The 22661-nt window shown below is 40.4% G+C and overlaps 1 protein-coding gene across 1 annotated transcript in view; it reads right to left on the bottom strand.

The window, feature by feature from the left end:
* Positions 1–1147: 1147 nt before the first annotated feature.
* Positions 1148–22661, bottom strand: part of DCDC2 (doublecortin domain containing 2) — a gene marked incomplete at its 3' end in the record, with an annotated part of 147910 nt that continues 126396 nt past the window's right edge. Inside the window, exons 8-10 of the mRNA XM_079712829.1 lie at positions 20440–20540; positions 2047–2346; positions 1148–1246 (exon numbers count right to left, since the gene is read on the bottom strand). Coding sequence (XP_079568955.1) covers positions 1148–1246; positions 2047–2346; positions 20440–20540 — 500 coding nt within the window. The remainder of the gene's footprint in view (positions 1247–2046; positions 2347–20439; positions 20541–22661) is intronic.

Below are 22661 nucleotides of genomic sequence, written 5' to 3'. Positions count from 1 at the left end.
ATTATGACAATTTTTAAACTTTTTTCGACAATTTCTATCCTATAGCTTCTAATTATATAGAAAGGGATCTGCTTGAAAGTCTAAATATAACTGACTATGAAAATAAATATTTGCTGATACCCCTAGGGGAAAAAATATGACAAGGTGGTCCTAATAGAAATAAGGCAAAAAGCAAGAGAAATTGAGGAGTAACAAACTCTTCATATAGCCTACTTTTTTTCTACTATGCTATCTTGTCCTTTTTGTTAAAAAACTGTTCGGAGAAAATTCAATCTTTGGAATAGCCAATATTGAGTTTTCTAATATTGAATAATAATGCAAAGGAGAAGAGAGGAGTATTATTGGTAATGGTAGCCTAGATCAACAAAAATCCATAGGATAGCAGAATTTGCAAAACACCCAGCCAGGCTCAGTGATATAATTGGGTGTTCCTTTATAATTCCTTCCTGAGTATGTGTCATTAAAGCCATAAGGATTAAAACCTGCAGCAGTTAAGGGAGGGGCATGACAATATTTGTCAGGAATACACTGAATGAATACTTCCTCCTTCCAAAACCAATACCTTGCATTTTCCTTTTTGTTCTCTTAAGGTGGATTTTGGATAAGAAGGAAGAAAGAAAGGAGTGTCAACAAGACACAGAAACATTTCAATCTATTGCCATCTTCAAATTATCTCTGAAACTAAATTGCAATTTGTTTATTCAAGAGTTTATTGCTTTAAAAAAATAGTACATGCTTTCCTATTATCATTTTTTTTTAATTCTGTGCCTTCTTAGATAAGTGCTTTAGCATAAGCTGCCATCTAATATTCTCACTTACCAAGAACAGGAATTATCTTGTTCTTTTTCATCTTTACAAAGACAAGTGGCCAATTGTCTTCCAGTGCAAATTCCCCTCTATTACTCTTGTTTAATTTTTCTAAATGACTTTTTAAAACATATCTCATAAAAAGTCACTCTGCTTTAGTAGCTATTTAAAGTTATCTAGTCTTTCCCATTAGTTTGGCCTCTAATTTTAAATTTCAGTAGGTAGTAGTCAACCATATTGTCACATTATGTTTAGCAATAACTATATGCTTATTATTTGAGTATTGTAACCCTTAATTTTTCTTATACCCAATATACTCTCTTTTTAAAAATCGTCCACGCTATGACAGATTATCCTTGTTTTGTTCATTGTTATCATTTTCTTGTGAGCTGGTGATTTTTACTTCTGGCTTTGGTGGTCTTTGAGGGTCCAAGTCAGCCTGGAGGAAAACAGATGAAAACAAAGATATTTAGCTCTTTAGTTACAGAGGCAATAAAATTTACAAAGGATTGCCTTTAATCTTTATTGCCTTTAATCTTATAAATATTCAACTAAAAATAGTTCCTTGGGTTCCCTATGTTGTTTAGTCTATCATCACCCAGTGGACATGACAATCTCAAACTTTACTTGTTCAGAAGGCCTTTCTGGGACCATAATCCATCATGTGCTTAAAAGGCACAGACTCACCTCTTGAGCTTCAGGTGTTATTTTTCTCAATTTGTTTCTTTATTTCCTTTTGAGCTTTTCTTTTCAACAACATACCTATACTTTTCATTTTAGCATTTCCAGGGAAAAGGGAAGAGTAAAATGCAGCAGTTCTCCTCTTGTGTCACATTAATAATCCAGCCCCATACCAGATGTCTTTTATTAGTTTTCTACTAGAATTCACAAATTCTTTGTGACTATAGTACCAAGCACCATCAAGTAGATAAGAGCAGGACAGAAAATGAAAACATAAAGGCAGCTTCTGGAACAGCATCCCTGCCCCTTGGATTTCTCATACGTTAATGATATCTCATTACAGTTTGTCTTTTACCCACTGGACTGAAAACTAAGGGGGTAAGATTAGAATTAGCTGGTTTTCAAACTCTGCTCCATGGAATCCTGGAAGTGCCATAGCTTTCAAGCCCTAAATGCTTGAATAATTCCCTAAGTGTGAGCACAGATGCACACTCATGCACACACACAGACACACACACTTCATGCATGCACACAAGTGAGCAAAAGCAATAGAAATACCTCTTCACATCCACTGCCAGCTCCTTGAGACTTTATTTCCTCATCCACTGCTTCTTGAATCTCATTATTAACCTGGTCCAGTTCCTCGCCATTTTCTTCATTGGTGCCTCTGTTCACACCAGCAGGACCTGCCTTCTCCTCTCTGTGATCCAGGATCTCCTCTGCTTGCTCTGGAGCTTCCGTAGCGTCCCTGCCTCCTTCCTCTTCAACTCCACCATTCATTCCTGAGAAGTCTTCCTTCTGTCCCACTTCCTTATTTTCTTTCTCTCTATCTTCCTCATCTACTATTTCTGCTGGCCTCTGATGGAGCAAAAGGAATAATGGATAAAAATAGGAAGTATAACAGAGATTTTCCATCGCACATTATAATAATGTAATAATTATAATATTACTGTCAAGTAAAACTTCCTTACATACGCATATATACAGTATATCTTGTGTTAACCTTTACAAATATACCACTCTTCACAAATATTTTCTCATTTAATTCTCACAATCATCCTGTGAGGTTGGTATTATTCCCATTTTACAGGTGAGAAAACTAAGGTCTAGGGAGACCAAGATTCCACTGTTTGTAAGTGGAACAGCCAGAATGAAAATGAAGCATGTGACTCCAGAATCAATGTTCTTAATCCCCATGGCAAAGAGAAAACTAAACTGCAGGATACTTGGCCAATGTCTAGTGGCCCACAGGAGGAGGTAAAAAAAAAATTCTTTGTGGAGAGATTATCATCCCCACCACTAGTGTCTGGTACGTATTTAAATCTCTAAGTATGAAAAAGGGCAATGGTGATGGCCAGGATGTGAACCCTGGTTTTCTAAAAATAAACATGGACAGCTTTCCACACAATACCTAAGAGAGTTGACTGTATATCTCTAAATACAAAAGGTGATTGCCAAGGCCTTCCCTGGTGGCGCAGTGGTTGAGAGTCCACCTGCTGATGCATGCAGCGGACGCGGGTTCGTGCCCAAGTCCGGGAAGATCCCACATGCCGCGGAGCGGCTAGGCCCGTGAGCCATGGCCGCTGAGCCTGCGCGTCCGGAGACTGTGCTCCGCAACGGGAGAAGCCACAGCAGTGAGAGGCCCGCATACCGCAAAAAAAAAAAAAAAAAAAAAAGTGATTGTCGTGCAGATCCAAGGCCAAGAAACTATATATTCTTTCTATTAAAATAATAAATGCTCAAGTATTTTATAAACTAGGCATTTTTACTGTTATTTGGATACATGTAAGTCTGTTTTAAAAGAGAACAGGAGGCCAAGCTCCAGAACCAAGACTTTGGAGAGAGAAAGACCCAGGTTCAAGTCCTGGCCAGGCACTTACTGGCTGTTACCTGACTTCTTTGAACTTCATATTCCCCACTTGTAAAATGAGAATATAATAAAACTTCCATGGAGATTAAATAAGTTACATACAGTGCCTAGCAAAGCACCTGGCACATCATGATCCTAAAAAAAAAAAAAAAATTAAAATATCTTCCCATTTGTTATAATACATTCTTTCCTGGACCTACCATATTTCTTCATTGGCCTTAATAAAATATGAGTTTTTTAAAGGATAGGGTAGAAACAGAATTTGTTTTATGTTAGGACCCCACTCCTGCCTCTTTCTAGTCATCTGACACTGGACAGGTCAGTTAATCCCCTGGTATCTGTAAAACAAAGGTTTGAGATGCAATTAACTCTGACCTCCCTTCCAACTCTGGAAGTCCATTCTCCTCTAACTACCCAAATTCTTATTATGGGACTATTAATGGTCTTCTTATAAAAGTTATCATAATGCTCTCAGTTTAGGAAGTAAAGAAGGAAGGAAATGGACCAGAGTAGACTAAAAAAACTCAGGATAAAATTCAACACAACATTATTTCGGAGAGGAAAGAGGCAGAACCATGAATTCGTATACTCTGCCCAAAATAAAGTCTCAGATTTGATTACATGATATCAAAGATGCCCTTGAAAAAAATGAAGGTTAAAAAAATGAATTCTTAAAATATTCCAAGAACCATCGTCTTTGTCATCATACAAATTAAATAATAGTACAGCGCTTCTGCATCTTTCAAATTTCCATTCAGTTGCTTAATGTCAAACTGCATAGAGCCCTAGTGATCCCTAAGCATGCTGCCCAGGGGGAGGCCCTTAGGAAGGCCAAATCCTGGACAGAAACTAAAGGTGGGAGGGGGTGGATCTGCCAGATGATGTGGAAAGAAAAGGCAAGAGATTTATAAAATGAAACCCACTTCACTTGGTAAGGATTTCTGGGTTTTATGCATAAGACCTAAATGAATGAAGGTGAGAAAATTTTTCAGTTTCCAAAGGAGAAAACACTACATTCCCATCTCCACACGCTTGTCCCACCCTCTCTCAATGCAGAGAACAAACACGGCAGAGCATTGACACAGACGCACTAGAAGTGATGACAGGAGAGTGTGGCGAGGGACAGGGTGGGCACTGTCATTGTGAAAACAGAGCAGAGGGAATGTCTGGGGCCAAAGATGACATTTATGTCACAGAGGAGAAAGGGCTTCTGAGGGACGCAGGGAAGGCAGCACCAGGAGGTCCAGAGGCTTCCTCAGTAAGACACTGGGACAGAGAGGGGACTCTGGGGGTGGGAGAGAGTTAGAATAAAGAGCCAGATGTAAAATAGATAGCTAGTAGGAAGGAGCCACATAGCACAGGGAGATCAGCTCGCTGCTTTGTGACCACCTAGAGGGGTGGGATAGGGAGGGTGGGAGGGAGACGCAAGAGGGAGGGGATATGGGGATACATGTATATGTATAGCTGATTCACTTCGTTATAAGGCAGAAACTAACACACCACTGTAAAGCAATTATACTCCAATAAAGATGTTAAAAAAATTTACAGAGGAAAAAAAAGAAAAAAGAGCCAACTCAGAGAAACACGGCAGGTGGCTCCCCACTAACCTATCAGAAGAGGCCATGAAAAGGCTCAGGGGTCTTGGACCAAGAGACAATAAGTTCCCTTGCTGGTGACTCTGAGGGATTTTTTAGGGGATACTCACAGGGGGACTCTAAGAGACACTGGAGGGCTCTCAGGCACCGTGACTCGAGCTAATGGGCCTGGAGCAGCTGTTTGTGCTGGGCTAGATGCCAGGCGTTCAGAGACAAATACGACTGTGACATCAAAGCGCCCATGTTAGAACCCCACTGTCCTAACATAACCAGACTGGTGCAGTAGCACATCACGTGATCGTGGGGCAGGAGGAAAGAGCGGTAGCTCAGGGTGGGGTGTGGCAGCCTGGGGTCACATCCCACACAGTCTGGGCACTGAGGTTTCTACAGCACTGCGTGAATGGCGTTCACAGGTTGAGAGCAAAGGACAGGCAGCAAACACACCAAGCGCCCGTCACCCGTATGTGTCGAACGTCACTCTGAGCATTCACACATTCATCGTTTCCTAAAACCCTCACAAGAACCCTACGAAACAGGCTTCTGATGCCCATTATACGAACGAGGAAAATGAGAAATCCCTCAACACTGCCTGCATCATACCGCAGGTAAACAAACAGGGTTAAGATGGAACCCAAGGTGGTCTTGTCCCAAAGTCCTATATTTTTTCTCAAAGTAATAACACAAGCAGTTGCTAATGCACCTAGCACTGCTGCAAGCACACTCAAGTATACTTTCAATGGCCAGAAAATATGACGTCTGCAGTAGGCAACATTACTTTTATTGTTTAAAGAATTACTGACCTGAAAACAAAACATTTCTGGATTTCTATGAAAGACTGGTAGATCTAGGGAAGGAACATTATAAACATTGTTAGGCAGAGTACTCGAAGCAGGACATAACGAAAATCCAGAAATGCTACAGCGCTAACGGCCAATGAGAGCAAAAAGATTTCTGTGCAAGTTACCTCTGAAAACTGGATAATCGTGTATCACACTCCTAGAAATTGTACTCCGTACTGTGCCTAAAGTTGCCTTATTCAAAGCAACTTTGGGTTTTGGTTTTAAAGAGAAGTTATATAGCATTTTTAATACAAAATCTTTAATAATGATACCAGAAAACTCAAATTTTAGTGTAACCATTCAGGAATCTAGATATGTCCCTTGCCTCTGAGAATCTATTACAAGAGCTTGCTAAAGTCTGCTAAGGTGACTACGGCTGTCTAAATGGGAAAAAGTCTGTTTTCCTTTACTGATATCTGGATTTATACCTAAAAGTTACAGAATGATAGAGTGTTGGTTTCTAGTTTTTAGTTTTAAGTCTCTCATCCTACCCCTTTCTTTGCTCCCAATCCCCAAACGCATTTACATTTTTTTTCCCCTTTAATGAAAAGAGCTGGGCTGGGATATACCCTAATCTCTTTTTAAGGATGGAGACACCTAGCCCTAAATTCAGCTCTGTTCTCTTCGCTGTTATTAGCACCACTACTAACAAGCATTATTATGCTTTCATCCCATTATTTCTATTAGACTTTCCCAGCACAGCTATTTTAGTAGTCATCAAACGAAGCCATATCTGGTTGGCTCAGCTTTAAGAAATGCTGGATTATGGGGCTGAAATACCAATTTGATCAATTTAAATAAGATGGTAACATTAGTTAAAAGGCTTATAATCCTTTAAAATATCCTGAGTGTAGTACGAAATTTATTATTACTACAACACAATTCAGGACAAAAAAAAAAAAAGAAAAAAAATGCTTCTATGACAGGTCTGTAATGAATAAATGAAAAGCAATGTGCTTTTTGGTGTAATCTCCTTTGAAGCAAGCATTAAATTATTAAAGATGTTTCTAGTGTATACATCAATCAAATCATCCCCAGAAGGAACACTGAGTTTTACACCCATACACACGCACACAGATAAAATCTATACCATGGTAAGGGCCTACAAAGAAGTAAAAAAAAAAAAAAAAAAACAAGCACTCCTTCTATAAGAGAGTGGGTGTCCATTATAAGATAGCCACACTATATTTGAATAATGTGTTCCCACTCCACCCCACTAAAAAACAAAACAAAACAAAACTTTGCAACTATTTAATTTCTTCAAAATTCCCAAGTAGTTCTCAGCCTCTGCCCGTTGAGCTGGCCCTGCCTGATTGCCCAGCTAAGCAGGGACAGTCACAGCCAGCCAGACGCCAGTGTTAGCGCAGTGAGCCAGGGGTGACATGTACACAGAACCCACGTTCCGCCCGCACCTCAAAGAACCTTACAAGATTCCGATGATGTTTGCAATTTTGACAGAGAAAAGTGGACACAGGAGGCAAAAGGGAGAGGGTGGAGGGTGTGGGGAGAAAGGGACAGGGACATGGAGGGGAAAGGTAAGAGTTAGACATTGCGGGCTTCCCTGGTGGCGCAGTGGTTGAGAATCTGCCTGCCAAGGCAGGGGACACGGGTTCGAGCCCTGGTCTGGGAAGATCCCACATGCCGCGGAGCAACTGGGCCCATGAGCCACAACTACTGAGCCTGCGCGTCTGGAGCCTATGCTCCGCAACAAGAGAGGCTGCGATAGTGAGAGGCCCGCGCACCGCGATGAAGCCTGGCCCCCGCTTGCCACAACTACAGAAAGCCCTCGCACAGAAACGAAGACCCAACACAGCAATAATTAATTAATTAATAAACTCCTACCCCCCAACATCTTCTTTCAAAAAAAAAAAAAAAAAGAGTTAGACATCGCAAGCTCAACTTGAGAGAGAGAGGAAGGAGGAGGAGAAGCAGGAAGGGAAGAACCCTCTTTCCCAGGTCCAGTCACACTGTCCCTCTCACACTGAAGCAGAGCTCCCACAGGTGACGCTGCCTCTCCTTCCTGCAGAAGCCAGTTCTCATGTGATTCCAAGAGACTGTGTTCATAGCTGAAGACGCTCGCCAGGCAGGGGTGGGGGTTCCTGGACAAAATTTCTGCCTGCCGATGTTTTCTACGATGGTGATGTCAGCTGCGCGAAACGAAGCAGCCGTGGTCTGTTGGGAAGGCAGGGGTCACTCTGCAGCTTCAGGCTAGTGAACCCACCTCACCCTTTGGAAACTGAGGATAATAACGACCTCACAGAAGTGCTGTAAGGACCAAACGAGATCGTGCACATGAAAGACCACTATAAACTGAAAAAGCTACAAATATATATATACATATATGTGTGTGTGTATATGTTTATTATTGTTACCACTCCATTTTTCTTGCCCTTGGATAGAAAGAGTGGAGAGGTTGTCTGATGAAATAGTATAATACAGGATTTGCACTACAGTAATGAAATCGTATTCTAGTGGGCCACTTAGAGCAGTCTCCCTTCTAAATCTCATTCACATGAAAGCAAACAAACAAAATATATCAAGACACTTAGCAATTATCGTGCCCTTTTTAGTTAGTACAGTTAATATGCAGGCTGATGTTCAACTTCTGGTCCAATCAGATGGACCAATTAGTTACTTACGTTTATTCTTTGCTTCTGAGTTCCCTGGTATGCACTTCTCACAAGAAATTTACCATCCAATAACTTTTATTTTTTCTGAACTCTATTCACTCTTAAAAGTAATACAAATGTGTCAGCAGTAAATACCAAAAAAGCATGACCTCCATAAATTAGTATATGCATTTAGGTAATGCATGACTTTGTCTTCAGTTGTAATGACAGGTTGGCAGTAGCCAGTTATTCATCCTGTTCCTCCTACCTTTACCCGGAAGGCTCTTCCTTCCCTTCGTTATACCCACCTTCTCTCGAAGCCTTCCTGGGCCCCTCAGGCAGTTGTCACTCCTGATTTGCGCCCTCAGAACACCTGTCAAACTCTAATCACAGTGTGCCATTATCCCCTACTTATGTTTGATATGAAAATAGTGAACGTGGGGCACTTCCCTGGCAGTCCAGTGGTTAAGGCTTTGCCTTCCAATGCAGGGGGTGCGGGTTTGATCCCTGGTCAGGGAGCTAATACCCCACATCCCATCGGCCAAAAAACCAAAACATAAAACAGAAGCAATATTGGAACAAATTCAATAAAGACTTTAAAAATGGTTCACGTCAAAAAAATCTTTAAAAAAAAAAAAGGAAAATTGTGAACCTGAATTGCTATCGAGTACGTAGATGCCTCAAACGATGTTTGGAATGACTGTGGAATAATGGGGAAATAACCTCGGTCCTAGGGAGGCCTTCTGGAAGTTTCTAGAAGCAAGGGCTCTTTCTTCTCCATCTTTTTTTTTTTTTTTTTTTTTGCAGTACGCGGGCCTCTCACTGTTGTGGCCTCTCCCGTTGCAGAGCACAGGCTCTGGACACGCAGGCTCAGCGGCCTTGGCTCATGGGCCCAGCCGCTCCGTGGCATGTGGGATCTTCCCGGACCGGGGCACAAACCCATGTCCCCTGCATCGGCAGGCAGACTCTCAACCACTGCGCCACCAGGGAAGCCCTCTTCTTCATCTTTGTGTCCATCACCACATTTCCCACAGGATTGTAATTCATTGTCTTGAATTAAACCCAAATGTTCCTCCCACAGATAAAAGCCAACAGAGTATGTGCCTTCAGGAAAGGACAGATGATGGTGACAAGGCTCACGTCTGTTGGGCACTCTCTAGGGACCTGTTCCTATGTTCCATGCACCTCATATGCCTAATCGTATTTAAACTAACCTCACCATCATTTGAGGAAAATACTATTCTCATCCCAACTTGCAGATAAACAAACTGAAGCATAAAGATTTAGGTAAACTTGTCCAAAAGCCCACCAATAGTGACAGAGGGATATGAATGCTTTTTTGACCACAGGACTGTACTACTTCCCCAAGATAATGTACAGAGCAACATCCCAAACTCAACACAATGTTAAATAGTTACTCCCAGCCTCGTGTCTTCGAAGCCAATGCCTCTCCATCACCGGGCATCTTGTTAAATGCAGATTCTGAGTCAGCAGTTCTGAGCCTCTTCATTTGCAGCAGCTCAGGTGCTACTGATGCTGCTGGTCCCCAGGTGACACTTGGTGAGGCTCTAAACCACATGTCACACAGGTATGGTCATAAATACACCACCACCCCTAAAAGACATCTTCGGTTAAAATTTCTAATTGTAATTATGCCTCGTTAGATGAAGGTCATATTTTAACTTAAAAAATATGAATTTTATTGAAAACTGGGAGAAAATAGTACTGACTGTTGACAGAATGATATTTAGCCATAAAGACAGTTCTACAAGATTTATTCTAATTACATCACCCTGCCACTCTTTCTTAGGAATCACTTTATAAAAAAGAAACACATCGGGTTTCCCTGGTGGTGCAGTGGTTGAGAGTCCGCCTGCCGATGCAGGGGACACGGGTTCGTGCCCCGGTCCAGGAGTATCCCACATGCCGCGGAGTGGCTGGGCCCGTAAGCCATGGCCGCTGAGCCTGCACGTCCGGAGCCTGTGCTCCGCAACGGGAGAGGCCACAGCGGTGAGAGGCCCGCATACCGCAAAAAAAAAAAAAAAAAAGAAACACATCATTGCCAAGGCGATAAACCAGGAAGATATTTTTACCTGTACTTAAAGGTCTTCTCCCCTGCTGTTTATGTCGAATTTAGTCAGTTTGTGACTAAAATTTTAAGAGAACCAGTTTTCAGGTAGATACTGTTTCTCCATCCTGAACTTTCAGGACTAGCTCATTCCTGTGAGTAATTGTGAAATACTATATTCTGTATAAAGCACAATTCTTACATTTCACTGAAGTCAGGAAAGGGTATTCATTATACTCTCCCCTATATGCTCACTAAACTGATGTATATAATGATTGCACAAATCGTTTAGATGGTTCCAGTCTCAAAGCCTCACTGACATCAGGAACATCCGGAGTGCAGCTAGACTAACAGACATATTACACATATATGTACAATTACAGATAATACGCACCCTTAAACATAGAAGTTTTTATAAGAAAGGTGAGACTTTTACCTTTTAAAAAGCACTTTATTTATCATAAGCAATTGCTCTTGATATTGTTACTAGAAAAGTGACACCAGATCTTCTCCTTAACACAACACCAGCATTGATATTCCAAGCATTGATATTTTTGCCTGCATTTGCCTACATGCATATCTTACTATTTATTTTGTAAGGGATATCCTGGGAAAATGGTTGATTTGTATGGCAAGACAGAAAAGGTCTGGTAGTTATTACTGCTGTCTGCATCCTAGCAGGGACTGCTCAGGGGAAACCGTAAGTATTCAGGTTTTCTAGAGAATATGCATGCACTTACAAAGGTTAACTCAGGATTCCTGAGTGGTAAGAGGAAAGAAGATGGAATATGGAAATCATATGGAAATGAGCCACAAAATATCAGAAACATCAATTACTTGGAAGGTATTTTCACAGACAGATGAGGCTGCTCAAGTGACTTACACTTTAAACTCACATCACACCTTTGACAGTTAACAGCGGCACCAAAATTTAGAAATGGGAAAAGGCATCTAAACAGACACTACAGCTGATGTCCCACCCACTTTAGAAGTAAATGTTGGGACTTTCCTGGTGGTGCAGTGGTTAAGAATACACCTGCCAATGCAGGGGACATGGGCTCTGAGCCCTGGCCAGGGAAGATCCCACATGCCGCAGAGCAACTATGCCCACGCGCCACAACCACTGAAGCTCACGCGCCTAGAGCCCGTTCTCCACAACAAGAGAAACCACCGCAATGAGTAGCCCCTGCTCGCAGTAACTAGAGAAAGCCCACATGCAGCAACAAAGACCCAATGCAGCCAAAAATAAATAAATAAAATATTAAAAAATAAATTTAAGAAAAAGTAAATGTTGCTTTTTCTTAAATTTATATCAGAATTCCCTGAGGAGTATATTTGAATGTTTAAAACCCTCGCTATCTGAGATAACAGCACACGCTACAACTTTCTAGGCAAGAGAGCCTACCTAACCACCCAACTGTCCTCCTCATTCTTACCTGTCAGGTCTCCCTCCCTGAAATACCCTAGACCTAGAAACTGGATCTCAGAACACCCCCCCCACACACACAAATGAAAATACTACCTTAAATGTCCATTTCTCCATGAAGCATTTGCTACCTTTGAAATTTGGGAGTAGGACTTGTTACAGGCTTTGGATAGAAGGTGTTTCTGTGGATTTGATGGCAGAATTCAGGCAGAGATGTTGAAAGTAAAGAAGTTACTACACTTGTTTTTATTTCTGTTCCCATAGAGACTAAAATCATCTCCTACCCAAGCTGAATGAGGTGTTTGGAAATAATCAGTTTCAATTTTTCATGACAGCAAAGTACCGCTTCCCGTTTTCAGCTTTCAGAGGCTTACTTTCACTGAAGGGAAAAAATGGTTTCAATGTGGTTTGAAGTACAATGGCCTACAAAAAAAGCCTGGTTCTATTTACAGACGTGACCCTCTAAGGACACAGGGAGAGGGAAGCTTTGACCAGCCACCTGCTGAGAGCTGGCTCACCCAGGCCCGCGTAACTCCACAAGTTCCCACAACACTCATAGGATAAGATATAATACCTTGAAAACTTATATTTATATAGCTATTTAGTCATCTTAGAAAAAAACCTTCTTCATTAAGTTTTCTCACTTTAGAAGTAAATGTTGATTTTCTTTCGCTTACATCAGAAATCGCTGAAGGCTATGTTTTCATGTTTAGCACCATTTCCATCAATTAAACACAAATCAACAAAGGTGATGTCACAGAAGGCCTTGTTGATGATGCACAGGGAAGTTAAGAAGCCAGAGCATCCTCATCTTAACTCTTCCCACTGTGTGTGATGCTTATAGCACCAACCATGAATATAATTCTCTAAGAGGAGGTGACCCAAAGGTAGAGAATGGTGAAAATACTGTTTGCACGCAATTCCTCTCATTTCAGGGAAGGCAGTGAAGGCCGAGCAGCCCTCCACACAGATGGAATCTGTTTCTGTTTGTGAGATAATTAGAAGCCCCTAATCTCCCCACTTCCCCTCCTTGAAGTGTTGACACAGAGCACCAAACTGGAAGCCAGGAGACCTGGGCGCCTGTGTGGACTCCCCAACCCCCAGCAGGCTGTGTGTTTGTGGGAAAATGGTTTTCCCCACTACAGTATGGGGCTTTGTTTCTTCAATGGCAAAGCAAGGAGTTTATTCCAGCCTCCTTTCTGGTTCTGAACATTTCCTAATTCTTCTTTTAATAAATACATTTCACTGAAATAGATTTAGGGGTCTGGTCAAAAGAAGCAGCCTCCTTTATCTTTCTGTGTATTTTACACATGAACATGAACAAGTAATACAAACAAGCTCTCCATTGAGCTTACCCTTCATAAGAGAAGCTGTCAGTGACTGTTGATTCTCCAGAAGGGACAAAATATGTCAGTGGGCATATTTGGACTTCAAACCTCCTGTTTCTGGTTATAGCCTCTAGACTGCAGATTCTTTAAAATGGCATTGTGTTCTATATGTGTAGATCAATCATCACAAACTTAAATGCCCCCAGGGGCTGGGCAAATAACATAAATGTGTAATTCAGGACAGGTGTGAGGTAATAGGGAGTGCTGAGGTCTTTAGTAAACTGAAGAGTACACGCCCACTAAAGAGATTCCATATTGTAAGCTCTGGGCCAGCCAAAAAGATTCTCTCATAGGAGATTTGGTCACAGTCTGCCAGTTTGTCATCCCTACCACAGATTCTATGAAGACAGTTTATTTTCACAGTGATGAATTAGTGTGAAAGAGATTTCTGGTTAAACACAGCAGACTGAACAAATGTGTGTGTGTATGGTTTTTTGTAGCTTCCTTCCAATTCCCCTCTAAATTTTAGGTAAGGGCAACTTTAAAAGGGATGAAGCTATAGAGACACAGAAGACTGGAATTTGGGAAAGAGCCAGAGAATTTGGGGAGCTGTAAAGCCATTGGACATGGGGCCGATAACAGCAGAACCGAGTAAGCTAAAATTTGAGTCTGTAGGGAGGGGAAGCCAAGAAGAAAACTTTGCACGTTGAAAAAACCTATAGAAGGCTTGGGGATTGGAGGCACCACCTGTCTCTGGAAGAATGGGCATAGATATTGATATAACTAAAAACAGGTGGATTGGCTTAGAGTCTTTAAATGAAGAAGGTAGATTCCCAAGATCCCCTTGCTGACCTTGGAGAAATAAATGAGGTTTATTCTTTAAAGATACTGAACTATAAGGAAGCTGGACTCAAGCACAGTGAGAACAAGGGCACCGTACTGAAATTCAGAAGGATACATCTCTCTACTTAAAGTCTTTTACTTAAGGTCCCCAAGCCACCTTCCCACAGTCAGATCCCAAAGTGCTCACATCCAGGCTTACACCATTAAGGCAAGAGGTTGAAAGACTCCACTCAAAAGAAATAGACCAACCCAAAGGAACAACACAGATACTGAAAATTGGAGGTACACCAATGAAATGGCACAACGAATCACTCTACAGTGAAACATCCCCAGCCTGATGAGCTCTGCCTGTGCACACAGAGTTTCCTTAATGCTTCCCTCTAAAATCTAACCAGACACACACCTTAAATTTATACAATGTTACATGTCAAATATATTGCAATTAAAAAAAATCTAACCAGACAACCAAGGAGAGCCTCTAACATGGAGACAGAGATCATGGAGATAGAAAGATAGAAAGAAAAAAGAAACAGAAGAAACAAACATAATTCTGGAAAAGAAAGTTTAAAATAATAGGTTAATCCTTGGAGAGATAAGGGAAGAGACCACATACATAAAATAAGAATAGGATGCTATAAAAAGGAACATTCAGAGAATATGAAAGAGCTCTTAAAAATTAAAACCACGATGGCTAGAAAAAAATCAATAGATGGAAAATAAACCCTGAAGCTTGTTGATATTTTTTTTAAGTTGAGAAAATAGAAAAAAATCCATAGAGGTGGAAAGTAGGAGAGATAAGTAGAGGATCAGTCTAGGACGTCCTATATCTGAATACTTGGAGTTCCAGAAGGAAAGTAAAGAAATAGAAGAAAATTATCTAAGACGTAATTCAACAATTTTTTCCAGAACTGAAAAACAAACATTTTCAGAGTAAAAAAGCCCATTGAGGGACTTCCCTGGTAGTCCAGTGGTAAAGAATCTGCCTTACAATGCAGGGGACATGGGTTCGATTCCTCGTCAGGGAACTAAGATCCCACATGCTGCAGGGCAACTAAGCCCACGAGCCACAACTACTGAGCTTGCGCCTCAACTAGAGAGGCCACGTGCCACAAACTACAGAGCCCATGTGCCCTGGAGCCTGCGCACCACAACTAGAGAAGAGAAAACCCGCACACCACAACTAGAGAGAAGCCCACGTGCTGAACGAAAGATCCCACATGCCTCAACGAAGATCCCATGTGCTGCAACTAAGACCTGATGCAGCCAAAAATAAATTAAATAAATAAATAAATCTTAAAAAAAACACAAAAAGCCCATTGAGTACCCAGTCGAATAAGTAAAAAGACCTGCACCAAGGCACATAACTGGAAATTTTCAGAACACCAGGAACAAAGGAAAAAGCCTAACAGCTTCCAGAGAGAGAAAAAGGATTATTTACAAAGGATCAGGAAACAGAATGACATCAAACTTCCCAACTGCAAATCTGGAAGGGAAGGCCAACTGAGCAACACATTCAGAATTCTGAGAGAAATTATATCTAACCTAGAATTTTATATCTAATCATGCTTACAGTCAAGTTTGGTAGAGAAAAAAAAAAAAAGACATTTTCAGACATGCAGAGTCTCAAAAAATAAAAGTTCCTCCCATGAAGCTTTTCCGAGGCAGCTGGTAGAGGTGAGCTCCACAAAAACAATGAAGGTATATCCAAGAAAGAGGAAGATGTAGAACCCAGGAAATAGGGAATCCATCCACGGGAGAAGCAAAAGAAATTCCCAAAATAATGGTGAAGAAAAATACCAGGATGACTCTGAAAAGTAAATCCAAAGAACAACTAACCAGCCTGAGGCAGATGATCAAAAGGCTTGAGAAAAAGATGAAATTGGGATTTATTATCACTGTGTACATCTGAGTACATCAAGAGGAGATCAACAGTTCTGGCAGAGTGTGGAGATGGCTTGGTAATGACTACAGAGAATAGAAAACTCATCAAATGAAAACTTAGAAAACTAAGCAAATAAAAAAACATAGGCAATTACTAAAATAGGGAGGAGGAAACAATATTACACAAGAATATTTCTCTATTCCATGAGAAACAGCTAGTAGCTCAAATTGGTTAGGTCTATAGAGCAGGAAGAATCCAGGTGGGGAAAGCTGGGGCAAGTGGTTGCTATTTTTGTCATGATTTTTGTTGGATTGGTTGACTTTTAAAAAGAGTACATGTGTAGCTTTGTTATTAAGGATTTATTAAGTTTTAAATCAATCAACAAATAAGAAAATAATATATATCACAACCTCCAATTTAAAAAAAAAAGAAACCTTTCACTGCTCCTGTGTTCAGGATGCTGGTTTAAATGCTATTTAATGAAACTACTTAGCATAAAAACATCTTGCAATTCTCATTTTATTACTACTCAAAATCAACTACAAATGGATGGAAAAAGCTATAAAACAATCCAAAACCACGCTGAAGTTACAGTCCACATCTTCTGTTCTCTTCTCTCAAATGGGACAAAATCCAAAATATAACTGCTTCTTTGCCTATTTTATAGGTATGTATAGGTATGTATTTGCCTGTGTCTTTGAGATGGTGGCTTCTCCTGCCTGATCTTCACTTACTAGAGGCAGTTTACTTAACTATAATGGAACAGTCTCATTTCTTGGAAAAGCATCAGTTTATAAATGGAACATAATGACACATAAGTCATTGGTGCCAGGTATAGCCACAGATATTGGTTAATCAGGCACTTGCTTCACTGCTTATGGGAAACCAGATTGATTTAGAATGTGCATGCAAAAAAATTAATTTTTAAAAGAGTACTTTATTCTTATGAGACCTAAACTCTCCCCTGAGAAAAGGTATTTGTTCTGGCCTCCCCAAACCTGTAAAAGAATGTGACACTCTTCAGTTTCCCATGGGTTTGGAAGTAGTATTAGATCCAGGATCATTAATTTGTCTCTAAAAAATTAAGAGTCTAGACCTTGGGACAGAGCTCAAATATGTTTTTAGCTGAAATTAGTCCACAGTGCCCCATTACACACACTTAAACACATAAACACAATGCCAGATGGGATCAGTCAAGGCTATGAAAGACTATGGAAGATCTGAAATGTTTCCATACTTAACAAGCTAACACATTAGCCTGCCATCTCTTCATGGATGCTGGCAGAAGACAAGAGACTACTGGGTCAGAGACAAAGGACTTTATTGCTCACAGCAATAGCAATAGCCAGGGGATCAGCATTTGTACCCACTCCCTGAGGCCCCATTTCCACAGGGGGTGATACACATGGTGGCTTACATTACAGGGGAAGGACCCCATGCTTAGAGAACCGAAATCTTTTTTCTCCAAATATTTTCATTGTGATAAACATAGCAAAAAATTTTACCATTTTAACCAGTTTTAAGTATACAGTTCAATGGCACATCTTTTATAATGGATAGTAAACGTGCCTGACCTTTGCACTATAGGGAGACATTATCTTTATTATACTGGGCCATCAACAAACCTAGCCTTTGCTCCACACCAGGATTTCTCAGTCTCAGCACTATTGACGTCTTGCACTGGATAATTTTTCTGTGAGGACAGTCGTGTGATTACAAGATATTTAGCAGATTCCCTGGCCACTACTCACTAGATGTCAGTAGCACTCCCTCACTTATAACGATCAAAAATGTCTCCAGAAATTGGCAAATATCCCCTTGGAGGCAAATCATCTCCAGCTGAGAATGACTGCTCCAGAGGAAGTCACTATCTCTGTCTTTTGAGGCTGTTCACTACACAAACATCATGGAAAAAACAGTCCAGAACAAAGGCAATCTGTGCCTCTACTCACAAAACATGCAAAACACAAGAGATCCATGGAGAACTGCCTCTCAACAGAGGCCTTAATATTTACTTCTGAAACTTGATCTGCTTTTCAGGCATAGATAAAGTACTTGGCCAATTTGCACATGATATTACACGCACACACACCCTTCTTCCTGGTACTTTGACTAAAGTTACAACATGAACCATTTAGATGATGGGAAACAAGTTCAAAGGAGTTAAGTAGGTGTGGCCCGAAAGGAAATGTATGTATCATTTACAGCTGAGCCAAGTAGTATATAATAGACAGTTATTTTCTTATGCAGGAATTTTTCCCCTCCTTGGGTTAATAATTGGCTTTTGTGGCGGAGGAGGGCATTTAATACTCTTCCCCAGATGACCCCTGTGCTTTGAAGTTAGACAGACCTGCATTCAAATCCCAATTCCTCTACTTAACAGTACAAACCTGGACATGTAATTCCACCTATAGGAGCTTACTTTATTTCCATACATAAAGTGAAGGTGATAAGACCTATCTTACAGGGTTGTCATAACAATTATATGAGATAAAAGTGCCTAGTACAGTGCCTGGCACTCAGTAGGTACTGAATAAAGAGTAGCTATTGCTACTACTACAGGTCCTCAGAGTGGTTCTTACTATAATGGAGCTTTACACTAATTTCTCCACACTCTCACTTGGTTTTTCACAATATTTATAATATAGCTGCTTAGGATATGGAGCAAAAGACCACCAGGCCACAGAGAGAATGACTCTAAGACCTGACCTCATAAGCTTCTCATGCCAACCCCATGAGCTAAATAATCCTAACTGTATTACTAACGGGGTCAAAGAAGAAAGCAATTCTGACCTTTTGTTACCTGGTTTTCTTTTCCTCAAACTGACCTCAACTTGTTGATATTGCCCAGCTTTTACCAATCTGTTTGTTTGTTTTTTTTCTTTTTTGCGGTACGCGGGCCTCTCACTGTTGTGGCCTCTCGTGTTGTGGAGCACAGGCTCCGGACGCGCAGGCTCAGCGGCCATGGCTCACGGGGCCAGCCACTCCGCGGCATGTGGGATCTTCCCGGACCAGGGCACAAACCCGCGTCCCCTGCATCGGCAGGCAGACCCTCAACCACTGCGCCACCAGGGAAGCCCTACCAATCTGTTTAATCTGTCTCTCCTGCATGCTTGTATTTTAATAAGCTAGCACTCTTGTGTCAAATAAGAAATCAAGCTCTGCAGACACTCTGCATGGCTGTTCAAGTATTATCAGAGATCAATTCCTCTCATGCCCTCCCCTTCCTGGTGATCATGAAACTCACAAGTAAAGAAATACCTATCACAGATTTCAAAACTAAGTGATTAACAAAGAGATCTCCTTTTTGGTAATAATGCTATGACTTTCTCTTGATATTTGGCATTTTTGACTTTGGAATATAAATTAGTCTTGGTTTCTGCTGCTATTAGGTGTTGTACATATGTGATGATTTCTCTTCTTTGTCTTAAAATATATTTAATTATAGCTTCACCGAAGACTTATAATTCCAATTTCCCTCAGGGAAAAAAAATACCTATAACAGGAGCTTATGATAAATTGTTAGTTGCAGCTAATCCTGGATAATAACTTGGATTTTTGAAATCTGTGTGATTTTTAACACATTAAGCTTTTCATCAGGAAGGTGATGCTTACAGAAAATTCCTGTGGAATTATCAGGCAGCAATTTCACTGCTGCAGTGTTAAGACAAATACAGCTGAGAACATCATCTATGGAATTTGCTGGATTGTGAGATTTGCTCTTTGAAAAGGAAATATCACATAATAGTCAGGAAACAAGTGGCAATTCCTGGTGACTTTGTATTCCCTTGAGCCTAGGATTATGAATTCCCCCTCCTCACCTAAATTCCAATCCTCCACTTAGAATTGTAAGAAACTTGATTGAATTCTATTAAAAAGCCTAAACAACTTTTATTTCTTGTATCATTTAGCCAGAACGAACACTACTTTGTTCCTTCTATAAGCACATGTGTGTACACACACACACTCCTAAAAGTACAGTGTCCCATTGGCCTAAAAAGAAAATCAATACACACTTAGCAAATATTTGAGCTGCATTTATATAAGCAATTCCTTTACAAAAAACAAATTCCAATCATCGCCATTTCAAAGACCCTAAAGGAGAGAAAATAACGGCACTTTTAAACTGCTTTTCTAAATGGATGACTTTTTTCTAGATTAAAAACTCCCAAGCCAATACTCTTTTTTGTATCAAACTTTCACCCTCTGTTTCTCCTACCTAACTCCAACCCACCTCATTCTTCAATGCTGTTTATTAAAGATATACCATTGTCTGTAACAATAAAGACTCTGTCCAAATGGCTCCTCTTTGTGGGAAAATGAGGAAGAACTGAAGGTGTTTTGTTTTATTTTTAAGGCCGTTCAGCCACATAGCTAGCACCTGAGAGCGTTTAACTCACATCTGCATAAGAACAGCACAGGGCAGGTAACACAAAACTTGAAAGAAAAATAGTATTTGGTTTACACATATTTTTAAGGCATGGAGACTACCTGGTCAACTGGAATCTCAACTTGAGTATCTTCATCTTCTTGGACTTCTGCAGCCCCCCGCGTTTCTGATCTTTCCTCTCCAGCTTTGAAAACGCCTTCATCTATTATTTGAGACAAATACACAGTGAGAATCAAAATCCAATTGTGACATCGTGTGGCTGAATGTTGAAATTACAGTCAAATACCTAATGAAGATTATTTTTCATAGGTATTCTGGTTCCCCTTGTATTGACAAGATTCTTGTAGCCCCCAATTCTTCTATATTTTCATTGGGAAAAGGTTCAGTGACCAAAACAAGGCTGACCCAGAAGAGCAGGGCTATTTCCCAGCCTCTCCTCACCCCCTGGCTACTGATTTAATAACACAGCCCATGGGAAAACTGGACAGCTACATGTAAAAGAATGAAATTAGAACACTCCCTAACACCACATGTAAAAGAATGAAATTAGAACACTCCCTAACACCATGCACAAAAATAAACTCAAAATGGATTAAAGACCTAAATGTAAGGCCAGACACCATCAAACTCTTAGAGGAAAACATAGGCAGAACACTCTATGACATAAATCACAGCAAGATCCTTTTTGACCCACCCCCTAGAGAAATGGAAATAAAAACAAAAATAAACAAATGGGACCTAATGAAACTTAAAAGCTTTTGCACAGCAAAGGAAACCATAAACAAGACCAAAAGACAACCCTCAGAATGGGAGAAAATATTTGCAAATGAAGCAACTGACAAAGGATTAATCTCCAAAACATACAAGCAACTCATGCAGCTCAATATCAAGAAAACAAACAACCCAGCCCAAAAATGGGCAGAAGATCTAAACAGACATTTCTCCAAAGAAGATATACAGATTGCCAATAAACACACGAAAGAATGCTCAACATCATTAATCATTAGAGAAATGCAAATCAAAACTACAATGAGATATCATCTCACACTGGTCAGAACTGCCATCATCAAAAAATCTACAAACAATAAATGCTGGAGAGGGTGTGGAGAAAAGGGAACCCTCTTGCACTGCTGGTGGGAATGTAAATTGATACAGCCACTATGGAGAACAGTATGGAGGTTCCTTAAAAAACTAAAAAAAGAACTACCATACGACCCCGCAATCCCACTACTGGGCATATACACTGGGAAAACCATAATTCAAAGAGTCATGTACCACATTGTTCATTGCAGCTCTATTTACAATAGCCAGGACATGGAAGCAACCTAAGTGTCCATCAACAGATAAATGGATAAAGAAGATGTGGCACATATATACAATGGAATATTACTCAGCCATAAAAAGGAACGAAACTGAGTTATTTGTAGTGAGGTGGATGGACCTAGAGTCTGTCATACAGAGTGAAGTAAGTCAGAAAGAGAAAAACAAATACCGTATGCTAACACATATATATGGAATCTAAAAGAAAAAAAAAAGAAAGAAAATGGTCAGAAGAACCTAGGGGCAAGATGGGAATAAAGATGCAGACCTACTAGAGAATGGACTTGAGGATACGGGGAGGGGGAAGGGTAAGCTGGGACAAAGTGAGAGAGTGGCATGGACATATATACACTACCAAACGTAAAATAGATAGCTAGTGGGAAGCAGCCGCATAGCACAGGGAGATCAGCTCCGTGCTTTGTGACCACCTAGAGGGGTGGGATAGGGAGGGTGGGAGGGAGGGAGATGCAAGAGGGAAGAGATATGGGGACATATATATATGTATAACTGATTCACTTTGTTATAAAGCAGAAACTGACACACCACTGTAAAGCAATTATACTCTAATAAAGATGTTAAAAAAATTTTTTAAATTTTTAATTAAATAAATAAATAAAAGAGAATTGGATTGAAAAAAAATAAGCCAGTGTTGGGAAAAAATGAAAATAAAAAATAACACAGCCTTGTACAACTACTTAGATGGGAAGGATTTCCTACTTATTATCTCTGCTCTCTCCTCCTAGCCCTGAAACAGTGATGATGCTTGGTGCTTGAAAATACTCGTTTTAGAAGTTTGCCTTTCCCCAAAGAATGTTATATGCTGAAATAATGTATTGGAATAATTCTCTCTATTCAGAGTAACATAAAAAAATATTTTTTACTGTAACAGGATCATAGAGCTGACTCCACATCTCACACAAATCAATCTTTTACTTTGAAGGTGTCCACAGTATTTTCACAACCTATGTCTTAAAACCCTTAACTATAAAATGTAACCCAAATT

This window comes from Hyperoodon ampullatus (genome assembly GCF_949752795.1).
Source record: "Hyperoodon ampullatus genome assembly, chromosome: 10".
NCBI lineage: Eukaryota > Metazoa > Chordata > Mammalia > Artiodactyla > Ziphiidae > Hyperoodon > Hyperoodon ampullatus.
The sequence above is the reverse complement of the archived record's forward strand: the minus strand, read 5'-3'. Positions and strand labels throughout refer to the sequence as shown.